This window comes from Carcharodon carcharias, chromosome 9, assembly GCF_017639515.1.
Source record: "Carcharodon carcharias isolate sCarCar2 chromosome 9, sCarCar2.pri, whole genome shotgun sequence".
Taxonomy (NCBI): domain Eukaryota; kingdom Metazoa; phylum Chordata; class Chondrichthyes; order Lamniformes; family Lamnidae; genus Carcharodon; species Carcharodon carcharias.
In genome coordinates, this window is record NC_054475.1 from 131,725,348 (window position 1) to 131,741,659 (window position 16,312).

The 16,312-nt window shown below is 44.1% G+C and overlaps 1 protein-coding gene across 9 annotated transcripts in view; it reads left to right on the top strand.

The window, feature by feature from the left end:
* si:ch211-200p22.4 (phosphatidylinositol-binding clathrin assembly protein) overlaps positions 1 to 16,312 on the top strand; it is a 162,823-nt gene that overhangs the window by 121,551 nt on the left and 24,960 nt on the right. For 6 of the 9 annotated variants that reach the window (XM_041195488.1, XM_041195491.1, XM_041195493.1 and 3 more), the window contains 2 exons: positions 13,608 to 13,691; positions 14,233 to 14,298. The exons of 2 other annotated variants lie outside the window; for them this stretch is intronic. In XM_041195488.1, the coding sequence (XP_041051422.1) occupies positions 13,608 to 13,691; positions 14,233 to 14,298 (150 nt within the window). The remainder of the gene's footprint in view (positions 1 to 13,607; positions 13,692 to 14,232; positions 14,299 to 16,312) is intronic. One more of the 9 variants, XM_041195494.1, reaches the window with a different exon arrangement.

Sequence of the window (16,312 nt, forward strand, 5' to 3'; positions counted from 1 at the left end):
ACTGACTAATAGTGACGGCAATGTGTACAAAATGCACTGCAGAAACTCACCAAGGCTCCTTCGGCAGTACCTTCCAAACCCATGATCACTTCCATCTAGAAGGACAAGGGCAGCACGTCCATGGAAACACCACCACCCTCCAAGCCACTCACCATCCTGACTTGGGAATATATTGCCGTTCCTTCACTGTCGCTGGGTCAAACTCCTGGAACTCCCTCCCTAACAGTGCTGTGGGTGTACCTACGCAACAAAGATTGCAGTGGTTCAAGAAGACAGCTCACCACCACCACCTCATGGCAATTAAGGATGGGTAATCAATGCTGGCCTAGCCAGTGACACCCATATACCGTAAATTTGTCTAGAAATACCACCTTTGTTTCAGCTAAGGATATGTCGTGTTTGAGCATAAAATATAACTTGGGTCAGATTTGATATATACTTTGAAATTACTTTCAGAGAACCGAAACAAACTTCTAAGATCAAAGGTAATGCTGAATTAGTGCAGTGCAAAATGGAACAAAACTGAAACAGAGGCTTGTGGTGATTTCAACCTAAGCTCATGTCCGCTCTCTACGCTCAAGTATGATTGCACTTTTTCAGAATGAGTACCTATGCAAGAAACCCTGTTAGAAGTTTGTCCAAAAGTGCTGCAATTCAACAGCAATGTTTTCATATGTTTGATGTGTATGGCTCCTCAGGAAGTCATCCAGTATGTAGAGCAACTAATATTTTGGTTTTCTTATATGCCTCAATTACCTCTCTTTCCCCTGTTTATACCTTCCAAATCTTGAATATTTCAAGTTCGATGTTAACCATGGCTTGGGTGAAAAAAATGAGGGAGAACTGTATTCTGCAAAACTGATCACATTTTTTTTGGTTAGAAGTTGCTGTGTTGAGCATTCCAATTTTATTAATGCAGTATCCAAATTAGTACATCACTGATGCATTCTGACTTAATAAGTCCCTATTGCAGCCTGATTTTTGAACTTTGCTTCTGAATCCACTGCAAAGTCTAAAAGTCTGCTGCAAGAAGAGTTGTGCCTTTTCAGAATAGACATGTAAAATTGTTCACATTTAGAAAACCTTGGATTTAAACAGAACAATTTTGCAAGAAATGAATTAAGTGATAAACTCTTACGATGTCTTAAATTATAATGCTAAAAGAAGTTGATATGATTTGCACATCCTCAGCATCACTTCCACCTCCCAGTGAACTTTGTTCAATCCATGTGCACCATCACACACTGCCTTGAAGTTTTCAGTACGGACAGAAGTTGACTAGCACCATGAGGCAAACTGAGAAAGTGGCTGTGTCTGTTGCAGCAGAAATACATTTGATGTTTCCAGGTTTAATCTGGTTTCATCCTTATTTTGGGATTCATCATTCAAGATGATAGAGAAGAGTGTAATCAGGTCTAACCATAAAATAAGGTATATTTAACAACTTAATTTGAGGTATTAGAAGAATGGCTGAATTGCTGGTATTCCTGATCAGTAAGACACTGAAGGTGGAATTTTCCGGTCCTGCCAGCGGCAGGTTTCATGGCAGGCGAGAGCGGGAAATTCAGAATGAGGCAAAAAGTTGGATTCCCGGCAGCAGTTAAACGAGTCTGAATTTTTCCCTTGTCGCTTTCATGGCGGGATGATGGCAGGTCGGGAATGCCATTTGCATGTATTAGCTTGTCATGAATACTCATTAAAAACGCAACTTGCTGAAATCATGTTCCTCTCAATTACGTGCCACGCCAGTGGGAAATTAGATCGGTCTAAATCATGACCGGATATAGGTGGTGTGCAGCTATCCACCATCCCTTCACTTGTGACTTCAAGGTGAGTGCAATATTCAAAGCCTACCTGCAACAGCGCTGCTCCGGTTCCTCAACAATGCCAGTGTTAGCCCACAAAAGTCGGGGGCATATGGTGGGGCTACACACAGTGGCTGCCTTAGTTGTTGAGCTTGGCTACTCCCCATAGTTGCTGTGCTACTGTAGCAGGATATAATTTTGTGCTGCGAGTCTCTAAAACAGAGACCAACGTGGTGGAGGAGATGATGGAGACTTGAGGATGCAGGGGGCTTGGTAGGGTTGCGGGGCCAGGGTGGGGGATAACGATGGATGATGGCAGGCAGAGGAAAATTGGGGTCAAGCAGCTGGAGCCCGGCATGGAAAATAGTATGCAGACACAGAAGGGTGCAGATGGGATTCGATATGCATGAAGGGGAGGGGAAGGCTTGCAAAAGAGGGGCGGGTTGCACAGAGACTCATGGAGTGGCAGGGGGTGGGAAAAAGGAAGCAGTCTTGTGGTCATTCGTGGAGAGCCAGAGAACTGAGTGAAAGACGGTCATAGTCCCTGGACTGATGCAAAGAGGTGGGGGTGAGAGATTAAAGACAGTCCTGAGGATCTGGGCCATGCTACAGGACTATGCATGACACGCAGGTTGTGTTCCTGCTCTTGGGAGAGGCAAGGCTCAGTGGGGATCAGGCATGGCTTGGTTCGTGGTCATAGTCTCATAATCAGTAGTGATGGACAGTCTGGTTTGGTACTGGGCTGCCGATGGGATGGTCTTTGGTCGGGGGAAGCATGAGTATCTTGTAAATCGGGGAAATGTAATAAAGTTGGGGGGGTGTGGTACTCTCAACCGTCCTAGGGGGATGTCACTTCTGTATGTGACCGTGCGCAGAGCCCCAAGATGGGGAGGAGTGAGGTTCACATGGGCATGGGCACATCAACAGTGATGGGTTTAGGGGGTGGGCAGGAATGTCCGCAACAATGACAGTGGCATCCAGGGTTACTGGTAAAGGCTAGAGAATCACCAGAGAGCATTTTACCTGCACATTGTGAGGCTTCAGGAAGATCAGGGGGACCCAAACTCTGACAGGGAGGGTCGAAGCTGGTCTGAAAGTAAAAATGCAGCACCACCATCTTGAGACCCCAAAGTTATGATGCAGTTTGAAATCGAAACTGGAAAAGAATCTGCAAGGGAGGGGGCTGAGGCAACATGGGAGGAGCCCGCAGCTGTACTCAGGGACCCTAACAGGGGACACCCTCACACTGCTTAGAGTAACTACATGGACATGGAGTCTGAGCTAATAACTCTTCTTAAGATCTTATTGAGAAGGTGCAATTGGAGCCACTGACATTTGGAATGCTTTAACGTGAGACGATAGGAGTCATTGGGTTCAAAATGAAGCTGATCGATTTGAGCATTAACAGAGAGGAATGAGAGAATGGAAGATGCAGCCAACCAAGAAGGGAGCACAGCTGCTCAAATGAAAACCTCTAAGGTGCTTTCTCCAATTGACATGGCTAATGAGCCAAAGGGCACCCAGTCATTCCAAAAATGCAGGTTAGGCATAATCAGTATACCAGATCAGACATAGTAGGAGTGCATTAGGTAAGGTTGAATGTAGGTTGGATGCACTCGAGCCTCTTCCAGTCTCTCTAGGATTAAGATGTCAAGTAGCTGGGGTGGCATCTTGGTCAGCTAGAGCTGTGAAGTTGTGCCTCAGCTGGAAAACTGGATCAGGGAAAAGCAAATAGCGCAGAGGCAGCTCTAGGGTATGACAGTGGCTTTTTGGTAATGCTTGGGAGATCTATTATAGTTGTCCTTTGCTCATTAATCTGTTGGGTCTATCTGTCCGCTGGGAGGAGGATTGAATAATGGAACCTGTGCTCAATGCTGCCTACTTGATGGCAGTGATCCGATCGAGGAGGGTGGGGGGTGTGATCCGGCGCCATCTAGCATAGCTTCGAGAAGAGGCCCAGCCTGAGGACTATGGTCCAGTGAAGCCCCAGCAAGAAGTGGAGGATGAGGAAGTCAGACAGTCAGACCCATCCCACGGGCTGATTCATATGACCAAAAGTCTACCGAAGACGCTATTCTCATCTAGAGCTGAGCAAGAGACAATGCCACACACGTCAACACTCATAAAGACATGTAGGGGCTCATATCTGCCAATTTCTGCAGGTGGAGCTAACGCCTCATGGAGTGGGAGGACACATCCTGCCAGTGCCCCAGAAGGTCACCATCGTACTTGATTCTTTTGCCAGTGGGTCATTCCAGGGATCCACAGGGGACCTATCTGGTATCTCTCTGTCCTCAACATATAAACAGATCAAGGTGGTGATGGATGCCCTCTACAATATTATGTAAAGTTCACTCTGAATGAAGTTAGCCAGGCTGCTAGATTCCTGGGTTTCATGGCAACCTCTGGTTTACTAGAGTACATGGTGTGATCGATTGCCCACATATGGCTTTGAGAGCCCCATGGCTGCAGCCCCTGAAGTTCATTAACAGAAAAAGGTCCCCCTCACTAAACGTTTAGGTGGTGTAAGACTATCAGAAACACATCAGGCCCATTTATGCCAAATACTCTGGGAGCGCCCATGACTTGTACATCCTGAGGCACTCCTAGGTGCCTCAGGTATTCAAAGGTCCACAGCGCTTAAGGGCTGGCTGCTTGGCGATAAGGGGTGCCTGCTGAAACAATGGCTCATGACACCCGTGCGTCATCCTCAAAGTGCCTCAGAGGAGAGATACAACGTGGCACATAGTTCAGCAAGATCCATCATAGAGCAGACCATTGGCATCCTGAAAATATGCTTCCAATGCAGTACTCCCCAGAGAAGGTGTCCTGCATCATCGTGGTCTGTTACACCTTGCACAACCTGGCATTTCAAAGGGGGGATCACTTGCCAGAGGGAGACATGGAGGAAGCTGAGAACTCCGTGAAGAACTGGAAGGACAGGAACCTGAAGAAGGCGATGATGGAGAGTTTCCACATGAGAATATGATCGAAGATGAGGAAGACATACCTGTGACCACAAGGTTCCAGAAGGAGTAAAGTGCAGACAAGGGTACACAAGCGCATTTCTCCTGTCTCTTAGTGGCATGCCAGTGATCTTTACAACCTAGGACCTTTACAAATTTAATGTCAAGAGCAATGTCATCATTGAGCCTTGGACTGCTAACCCTCATGTTTCACCAGGCCCTAATCTCTGAAAAAGGTCAACAGCCAAAGCTGTATGTAGCCAATCTGGGAAGTGAAAGGCAGCAGACCAGTGCAAAGCCTTGTCAAGTGGAATTGATGCAGTCGGGGCCCCCTAAATGAGACACTTATTGCTGCCACAGAGTGCACATGGCTAGAGATGACCATCATGGCTACAGGTCTTGTGCTTTGGCACAAACAATGAAGGCAGCTAATTGATAGAACCATAGAACACTACAGCACACAAAACAGGCCATTCAGCCCTTCTAGTCTGTGCCGAAATATTATTCCACTAGTCCCATTGACCTGCACCTAGTCCATAACCCTCCAGACCTCTCCCATCCATGTATCTATCTAATTTATTCTTAAAACTTAAGAGTGAGCCCGCATTTACCATGTCAGATGGTAGCTCGTTCCACACTCTCACCACTCTCTGAATGAAGAAGTTCCCCCTAATGTTCCTCCTAAACCTTTCCCCTTTCACCCTAAAACCATGTCCTCTCATGTTTATTTCTCCTAAGTGGAAAGAGCCTACTCGCATTTACTCTGTCTATACCCCTCATAATCTTGTAAACTTCTATCATATCGCCCCTCATTCTTCTACGCTCCAAGGAATAAAGTCCTAACCTGTTTAATCTTTCCCTGTAACTCAACTCCTTAAGACCCGGCAACATCTTAGTAAATCTTCTCTGCACTCTTTCAATCTTACTGATATCCTTCCTGTAGTTAGGCAACCAGAACTGCACACAATACTCCAAAGTTGGCCTCACCAATGTCTTATATAACCTCACCATAACATCCCAACTCTTATACTCAATACTTTGATTTATGAAGGCCAGTATGCCAAAAGCTTTCTTTACAACCTTGTCTACCTGTGACACCACTTTCAGGGAACTATGTATCTGAACTCCCAGATCCCTTTGTTCCTCCACACTTCTCAGTGCCCTACCATTTACTGTGTATGTCCTACCTTGGTTTGACCTTCCAAAATGTAACACCTCACACTTTTCCGCATTAAATTCCATCTGCCATTTTCTGGCCCATTTCTCCAGTTGGTCCCGATCTCTCTGCAAGCTTTGAAAGCCTTCCTCACTGTCCACAACGCCTCCAATCTTAGTGTCATCAGCAAACTTGCTGATCCAATTCACCACATTATCATCCAAATCATTGATACGGACAACAAACAACAATGGTCCCAGCACAGATCCCTGAGGCACACCACTAGTCACAGACCTCCAGTCTGTGAAGCAATCATCCACTACCACTCTCTGTCTTCTCCCACACAGCCAATTTTGAATCCAGTTTACAACCTCTCCATGGATACCAAGTGTCTGAACCTTCTGAACTAACCTCCCATGTGGGACCTTGTCAAAGGCCTTACTAAAGTCCATGTAGACAACATCCACAGCCTTTCCTTCATCTACTTTCTTGGTAACCTCCCCGAAAAACTTTACAAGGTTCGTTAAACACAACCTACCACGCACAAAGCCATGCTGACTATCCTTAATCAGCCCTTGGCTGTCCAAATAATTATATATCCGATCTCTCAGAACACCTTCCAATAATTTACCTACTACTGACGTCAGGCTCACTGGCTTGTAATTACCTGGTTTACTTTTGGAGCCTTTTTTAAACAACAGAACAACATGAGCTACCCTCCAATCCTCCGGCACCTCACCCGTGGCTAAGGACATTTTAAATATTTCTGCCAGGGCCCCGCAATTTCTACACTAGTCTCCCTCAAGGTCCGAGGGAATATCATATCAGGCCCCAGGGGATTTATCGACCTTTATTCGCTGTAAGGCAGCAAGCACCTCCTCCTCTTTAATCTCTATATGTTCCATGAAACTATTGCTTGTTTCCCTTCCTTCCTTATATACTATGCCAGTTTCCTGAGTAAATACTGATGCAAAAAAACTGTTTAAGATCTCCCCTATCTCGTAAGGCTCCACACATAGACGACCACTATGATCTTCAAGGGGACCAATTGTGTCCCTTACTATCCTTTTACTCTTAATACACTTGTAGAAAACCTTCGGGTTTACCTTCACATTATCTGCCAAAGCAACCTCATGTCTTCTTTTTGCCTTCCTGATTTCTTTTTTTTAGTATTTTCTTACATTTTCTATACTCTACAAGTACCTCATTTGCTTCTTGTTGCCAATACCTGCTATACACCTCTCTCTTCTTCTTAACCAGATCGCCAATATCCCTTGAAAATCAAGGTCCCCTGTGCCTGTTAACTTTGCCTTTAATCCTAACAGGAACTCCACTCTCAAAATTTCGCCTTTGAATGCCTTCCACTTACTGAACACATCCTTGCCAGAAAACAACTTATGTCAATCCACTCTTCCTAGATCCTTTCTCATTTCCACAAAATTGGCCTTTCTCCAATTTAGAATCTCAACTTGAGGACCAGACCTATCCTTATCCATAATTAGCTTAAAACTAATGACATTGTGGTCACTGGACCCAAAATGTTCACCTACACATACTTCTGTCACCTGACCTGTCTGGCTCCCTAATAGGAGATCAAGTATTGCATCCTCTCTCGTTGGTACCTCTATATATTGATTTAGAAAACTTTCCTGAACACATTTGACAAACTCCAAGCCATCCAACCCTTTTACAGTATGGGAATCCAAGTCAATATGTGGAAAGTTAAAATCTCCTACTATCACAACTTTCTGTTTCTTACATCGGTCTGCTATGTCTATACAGATTTGCTTCTCCGGTTCTCTCTGACTATTGGGCGGTCTATAATACAACCCTATTAGTGTGGTCACACCTTTCCCATTCCTCAGCTTCACCTATATGGCCTCTGTAGACGAGCCCTCCGGGCTGTCCTGCTTACGCACAGCTGTGATATTTTCCCTAACTAGTAATGCCACTCCTCCCCCTTTCATCCCTCCACCTCTATCACGTCTGAAACAACGGAACCCCGGAACATTGAGCTGCCAGCCTTGCCCCACCTGCAACCAAGTCTCACTAATAGCAATAATGTCGTAATCCCACGTGCCAATTCATGCCCTAAGCTCAACTGCCTTTCCGACAATACTTCTTGCATTGAAATAGATGCACCTGAGAACGTTTCTATCATGTACGGACCCTTGATTTCTGTCTATACATGCATTCCTCGCTTGACCTTTATCCTCCTCCACCTCACTATCTGCTCTAACACTCTGTTCCCCTCCCACTGCAAATCTAGTTTAAACGCCCCGGAGCAGCACTAGCAAACCTACCTGCAAGGATGTTGGTCCCCCTCCGGTTCAGGTGCAAACCGTCCTGTCGGAACAGGTCCCACCTTCCCTGGAACAGAGCCCAATTGTCAAGAAACATGAAGCCCTCCCTCCTGCACCATCTCCTTAGCCACATATTTAGCTGCATTATCCTCCTATTTCTAGCCTCACTAGCACGTGGCACGGGTAGCACTCCTGAGATCGTAACCCTGGAGGTCCTGTCCTTCAACTTAGCAGCTAACTCCCTAAACTCTCTTTGCAGGACCTCCTCCTCCTTCCTATCCACATCATTGGTCCCTACATGGACCACGACATTTGGCTGCTCACCCTCCCTCCTGAGAATACTGAGAACTCAATCCGAGACATCGCGGTCCCTGGCACCAGGGAGGCAACAGACCATCCGGGATTCTCAATCTCTCCCACAGAACCTCCTATCTGTCCCCCTAACTATCGAATCCCCTATCACTACTGCTCTCCTCTTTTACCTCCTTCCTTTCTGAGCTGAGGGTCCAGTCTCGGTGCCAGAGATGCGACCACTACAACTTGTCCTTGGTAGGTCGTCCCCACCAACAGTATCCAAAACGGTATACCTATTGTTGATGGGAACGGCCACAGGGATGCTCTGCTCTTTCTGTCTACTCCCCTTCCCTCTCCTGACATTCACTCAGCTGCCTGCCTCCTGACTTCTGGGGTGACTGTCTCCCTGAAACTCCTGTCTATTACTGCCTCTGCCTCCCGTATGATCCGAAGTTCATCCAGCTCCAGCTGCAGTTCCCTAACTCGGCTTCTCAGGAGCTGCAGCTGGATGCACCTTTTGCAGGTGTAGTCATCAGGGACAATTGTGCTGTCCATGACTTGCCACATGCTGCATTTGGAGCACTCGACTGCCCCAACTGCTGCCTCCATTACCTACTCCTAATTTACTTAAAGGACTTTACCCAGCCCTACCCCACTGGGAGCAAGCTCGTCCTCAGCCTCTGCTCGCCGAAGCCTCTCGAGCCAAAGCCTCAAATCTCTACTCCTTCACTGGGCCACTCACAGGCTGGCCACTCCTCTTCAGCTTCCCCTCCTTTTATTTTCAACCTCCGCACTCTTTTTCAACTGACCTGCCTTCAAGATCCACACTCTTTTTCAAATGTTGAGTGCAAGAGTCCTTCTCCTCGATTCCCTCCTGAGTCGTGGTGACTGCACTGACTTCTCCCAGAATGCTTCATTCGCTATTCACCAGCACCCTCTGTTGTGGATAAGACAGCATGAATGATAACCCTCCAATGCAATTGAGCATGCGTAACTCCATGGTCTCTTTTAAGGATTATTGCCTCCTATTGCACTTTGCAGTAATTTTTAATGAAGAGGTTGGCACATCTCCCTGACATTAGACAAGGGCCAAGTAACTAACATGAGTCAGCTAGACATCACCAGAATGTGAGTCTCACAGAGGGAGGCAATCACTGAGTGGGAGCTTGGGTCACCTTTGCAATAAGAGGCCACGTAGCTGCATATGCACAACGCATTCAAACAACGAGACCATTGCCATGAACAGCAAATGTATTTACGGAGGTACATGATATGTATACAGTGAGTGAACAACTGTGATCCAAAAGTGATATCGAGGTTTCTTAATCTTTCTAACCCAATCGCTACATCTTGGTGGATCCCCAACATCCACAGCAGAGATCCTGATCACTTCTACACCCTGCTGTCTTTGATGACTTTGGTGAGTGTCAGCTGGAAGGCCCTGGTCTGCTTTGAGACCTGGGCTGTCACTGCCTCCGACTGCTGCGGAGACCTGTCAATGAGGTGTTCCCCAGAATGTGACCTCGAGCCTAATCTAGAATTATGACCAATCAGGTTATGTGCCTCTGCGCTGCTGGAGGTGCGGGTGAATGCTGTGATGGCTGGTCTTCAAATGGTTCCTCAGCATTCTCCTCTGAGGTGACCTCAGGTTTGAGTCTTCTGATGCCTGTGCAGGTCTGTCTGGACCTGCTGCTGCCTGAGAGAGAGAGAGAAGATAGATTTTGTTCATGAACGGGCTGAATCCAACATTACATGTCACTCACTCTGAACATCAGGATGCGATCAACTCATGAAGAGCTCATCCATACTGGCTTGTTAGGAGAGGCTGATCTCACCTAAGCTAAAGGAGCGATCTCTGTCCTGCCCTGCCAACTCGGTGGCATTCTTCTCAAATTTGGAGAGCTCCTGGATGTTGGCCATCCCTCCTCCAGTTTGGGATCTCTCCCTTTTGATCTGGGCAAGCTTGGCCTTCATGAAGACAAATAGATGGGATGCGATGAGAAGGGATGGAATCGAGGTTGGAAAGCATGTGTGCCTCCTGTGTGTGCTGAGCACAACCACCCCCACCGCCTTCACCCCCCCCCAGTAAGGGCTGAAGATGCAGTTTGTGCAAGATATGAGAAATATTGGTGAATAAGCTTTCAATGCTGATAGCTTCCTTGGTAATATTGCATGAGAACCCCAATCTGTGTTACGCTTTGAGTGCGTAATGCCATTTTGATAGTGAGAGTTTGAAATGAGCTGCATGTTGACTTACCCTGATAGTGTGGATAAGCTTATTCATCCTCTTCCTGCACTGGATGGCATTTCTCTGGCAATTGCCTGCAAAACTGACCTCCTTCACGACCGCCTCTCATGGCAGTGAGCTGAGATTGATAGACTTCCTGGCTCCATCCCTCGGAAGAAGAACCACCCAGAGCAGGCGGATGGCTCTAATTGAAGCTTCCAAGGAGCCGTGGCTAAACCTTGGCACACACTACTTGTCCCTCAGAGCCATCTCCAGAACTTCCAACCACACAGCTGAGCTGCAGAGATTAATGTGTGTGTGTTCCGGTGGTGTTTAAATGTGGCGCCAGGAACTTTGACCCTATGAAGTGACAGGTGGGTGAATCAGTGCCTGCCCTACCACATGATTCAGTGAGCAGCTCGCCTATGCTTAATTAAAGAGGCTTTGAGCAGAAGATCAGGCATGAGAACGCAACCCACCGATCAAATAGAAACTCACCACTAATTCCGCCCGCCACCACACTTAGTCTCTGGGAAAATTCTGAGTGTTGAGATTTGTTAAGGGCACGCTAGTAAAGCAGACTGCTTGTGTGAAATACCTTTTGGGTGATTTTATCTCTATGAAAGAATGGTTCTGTTGATGTTTGGTCAATCCCATCATTGTAAAAAGTGCTTGGTCCATTGCTTCAATTTTACACTTTGTTTAATATTAGAGTCTAAATAATGCTGGTGATTTGACTGGAATGAGCATTTGTCAACTCTTAAGGCCAACGGCTAGCTTTAATTGCAGGTTGGTAGAGAGGCAGTACACAATGCCTTAAAAGGCTGACTAAATATATGAGAGGAAATCTATAGAAATTAAATTAAGGTGAAAATTGCAGGATTTAATACTGCAACAAATCACTTCTCCTGATCCTCCAGTTACTTTTTTTTTATTTTAAATGTCTAAACATTGGTCACTTCGAATTTAGAACTTCAGTTTGCATTTGTTTTCTGGCCTGAATTTGTGCCCATCTTTCAGATCTGCATTAGTTAGGGTTTGAACACTTCAAAACTTCAGCTGGTAACTTACAAATTTATGATTGTTACTGTTGTGTGTTCGTAAAAGACTGCAACATTTCAGGAACAAATCTGTTTTCAAGAAGACTGGCTAGCTAACAGGAAAAAGGGTAGCCGTAAATCGGTCTTTGTCTGGTTGGCGGGATGTATGAGTGGTGTGCCACAGGGATCAGTGCTGGGGCCTCAACCTTTTACAATTTATATAAATGACTTGAAGGAAAGGACCAAAGATATGGTTGCTAAATTTGCTGACAACACAAAGATACGTAGGAAAGTAAGTTGTGAAGAGGACATAAAGAGGCTACAAAGTGACATAGGCTAAGTGAGTGGGCAAAAATCTGGCAAATAGAGTATAATGTGACAAGTGTAAAATTGTCCATTTTGGCAGGAAGAATAAAAAGGAAGCATATTATCTAAATGGTGAGAGATTGCAGAGCTCTGAGATTGAGGGCTCTGGGTGTCCTAGTGTATGAATCACAAAAGGCTAGAATGCAGGTACAGCAAGTAATTAGGAAAGCTAATAGAATGTTATTGTTTATTGCGAGGGGAGTTGAATACAAAAGTAGGGAGATTATGCTTCAGTTGCACAGGGTATTAGTGAGACCACATCTGGAGTAGTGTACAGTATTAATCTTCTATTTAAGGAAAGATGTAAATGCATTAGAAACAGTTCAGAGAAGGCTTACTAGACTAATACCAGGAATGGGTGGGTTGTCTTACGAGGAAAGATTGGATATGTTAGGCTTGTATCCACTGGAGCTTAGAAGAGTAAGAGATGACTTGATCAAAATCTTTAAGATCCTGAGGGGTCTTGACAGAGTGGATGTTTCCTCTTGTGGGAGAATCTGAAACTAGGGGTCACAGTTTAAAAATAAGGGGTCGCTTATTTAAGACAGTGATGAGGATTTTTTTTGCTCCTGAGGGTCATGAGTCTTTGGGACTCTTCCTCAAAAGGCAGTGGAAGCAGGGCCTTTGAATATTTTTAAGGCAGAGATAGATAAATAGATTATTGATTAATAAGAGGGTGAAAGATTCTCTAGGTGGGTGATGATCTCATTGAATGACAGAGCAGGTTTGAGGGGCTGAGCAGCCTCCTTCTGCTCCATGTTTGTATGTAAATATTCTTCACCCTACCCTCATAGCTTACTTGGATGGACAGTGTTCCAAAAAAAAAACCTTTTGGTCAGAACTGCTGCACTGTTTCTCATTAAAATAATGGAGAGTCTGTAGACCAAGGGGAGGAAGGCTGTAGTGTTATTGTCACTGGACTGGTAATCCAGAGACCCAGGGTAATGTTTTGGGGACCTGAGTTTGAATCCAAACATGGCAAATGGTGGAATTTGAATTCAATAAAAATCTGGAATTAGAAGTCTAATGATGACCACAAAACCATTGCCAATTGTCGTAAAAACCCAGCTGGTTCATTAATATCCTTTAGGGAAGAAAATCTGCTGTCCACACCTGGCCTGACCTACATGTGATTCCAGACCCACAGCAATGTGGTTGATTCTTAAATGCCCTCAATGAGGGCAATTCGGGATGGGCAATAAATTCTGGCCTAGCCGGCTACACTCACATCCCATGAATGAATAAGAAAAATACCAAGTGGAAAATAGTTTTATTTTGACATTGTATTTTTGACATTTCAGAACAAAAACTATTTGAAAAATTGCATGAAAAGAGTGTTACGTGCTTCATGTGGTCGAATTCATGTCTGTAAAATCACACTACCCAGCTAATGGGCTGATGAAATAGAAGAAATTTAGTACTACACATAATTTCTGTAACTCTTTCCTAGACGTATTCAACTCTTTTCCTGAACCAAGTCCTGCTATATCTACAAAAGTTGAACACTTTCCTGAGGTAGACATCTTTGCTGCAGGTATCTAAAGTCATTGCAGTGCAGTGGCGGCACGTTTTAATCTAATCAATTGGCCCATCATTCTAGCTCCATCATGCAACCTGGAGCTATCTATTTTAATGCCATATCCTATTCTCTGAAAATAAATTTTAATTGACACAGTTATTTCACAGAATAACTGAATTTGGTAAAAAAAAAATCTTCTGTTTTCCTTTTTAAATGAGAAAAAGCTAGAAAATTTTGATGGTCCATAATTGTGTCAGGTCATAATAACTAGATTTATAAAAAATTAACAGTGTGTTTAATTGTTTCTGAAGGGGTGCGAATTTTAGCTTGGTGTGGTTAGATGACAGTATAGCTTGAATGTGCAGAGGACTTATATTTGATGAACTATCAAGATAGACTTAAGTTAAGCATCCAAGTACCTGAAAATGCAGTCATATTCAGTGTATTTATTGAATTGTCAGTGTGAATATGGAAACTGATAGATGGTCATAGCATTTTCCTAAGGCGTGGAATACTGCCAACCTTCATATCTGAACTCTTTTTTTTTCTGCATCAGATTCTTTCACCTCAAAAGGACCTGCTTCTGTTCCTGAAATTATTCCTACCCATGATCCCTTTCTTGGTGAGTTGCTTCATGATGAGAAGTATAGTTTCTGCCTCTTGATTCCTGCCTTCCCTCTTCATACACATTTGTTCCCTGCTTCCCACCCACTCAACCTCTTATGTTTATTCCACTTGCGTTGTACTCTTGCTTGCTTGTGCTCTTGTACTCATTTTCTCTCTCCCCTTGTGCAGTCCCTATCTCTCGCTCTTAGACATGCTAATTCGCATTGTCTCTCATCCATGCAGACCTTTGTGTGCACTTGTGCACATACATTCTTTTCTGTTTCTCCCTTTCCACCATGTGCTCTTTCTTATGCATGCCCTTGTCCAACCCTCCCATTTGTTTTTTTCACTCTCTAGCATGTACGTTCTTATCTCTCCTTTTGTGTTTTCTCCCCAATCTTTCTCCTCTCCCATTTTCCTTTACAGTCCTTTCAATAGACAGAGAAGTTTCAACCTGTCACAGGGTAAGATGAATGAGGAAAGCCATTTGGCCTATCTTGATTCATCAAATCCGGAAATATCCTAAAGTTCCCCATTTAGCACCCAGTTCCAGGGTTTGCATTTTCACTGCTCCTAGTCGTCATTCCATAATTTAGTCACTTTGCGTGAAGAATTTCCTAATCAGTCATAAATTTATCCCCTCTTAGTTTGAACCTGTGTCATCCTGCCTTGCACTTAGAGTTTAATTTCAAAAAGTAACAATTTCCCTTTTGCACTCCTTTTGCAATCTTGGCTATGTCTGTACGTTCACTTTTTGAATGTCTCCAATCCTCCTTTCTCAGTGACCAAAAATAGATGCAGTACCTAAAGTTCCATCAGACTAGGATGGCAAACTGTTTAATAATAGCTGCATGTGATTTGTATTTTACTTGTTACACATACTGACCTGAGCAGCATATAGTGGGCCTGAGAAGAGGCTGACTGCATTTGGTATGTTGTCAAAAGTACACAAATCAAGAGAAAGAAATTAAGCTAGAAGAATCATCTTTAAGCTGTAAAGAGATATATTTGTGAAGTTCAATGTAGCTAATATAAGGTAACTAGACTTTGTTCATGTATTTATATTGTAACTCTGGTTCTCAAACGTATTTGATTGAAGGACCCCTTTTCAAATGGATTAGTAAATAGAGGTTCCCTATTTAAATTATAATATATATTTGATAGACACGGTAACTGGTAAACTTAATAACCAATCTCTACTATACTGACACCTTTAACCAGTTCAGTGAATTCTGTTCCAGTGTTCAGTATGGTGTCTGCAAAAATCAGAAGACAGCCGGGTGGTTATTTACATTGGAAACCTTCCTGCCATTGTCAGCATTTCTACATGCACGCTCCTGTCTCCATATGTGGTAGCCACACTCGCACTAAACCTTCCTGAGGCCACTGCTCATTTGCTTACTCTGGACCACTTCCTGTAGTCTTTCATTTAAGGTTTATAGATAAAAGCAGAGCAAGTTGATTTTCTTGATACATCCCATTATTTCGACAAGTCCTCTCCTCTCAAAGTCTCTGAATTTTATTCTTCAAGTTACTTTGTGGACACACACACCCTCCAGATAGGCTCTACAAAATCCCAGGGCCCTGCAGATTCCAATTTGAGAAGCACTGATATAATTTAACAAGTACAAATTACTGAATTGAACAGTTTAGTTTTTGATCAAATTTGGTTTTTGGAGAGTTGGCAATGAATCATTGACTGCAGATACCTATTTTAAAGTAGTTCAGTTGTGATTTCTTGGGTACGTGTAACTTTTAGGATTTCCTTACTATAAAATAAAAAGAATGCAGGAAATAGGTCAAGCAGCATCTATGGCAAGAGCAAGAGAGTTAATGTTCAGGCCAATGACCTTTCATCGGAACTTTTTTCTGGTCTTCTAAGAGACTTTTGCTCTTTTAGTTGTGATGTTGCAATGACTGAATATTCTTCCAGTTGGTCAAGTTCAGCTGCAACAGATGTACAATATGTAGTGTTGAACTGAAGGTCTTGAGCGCTCACCTTTTGAAATATTGTATTTGAAATCATGTGT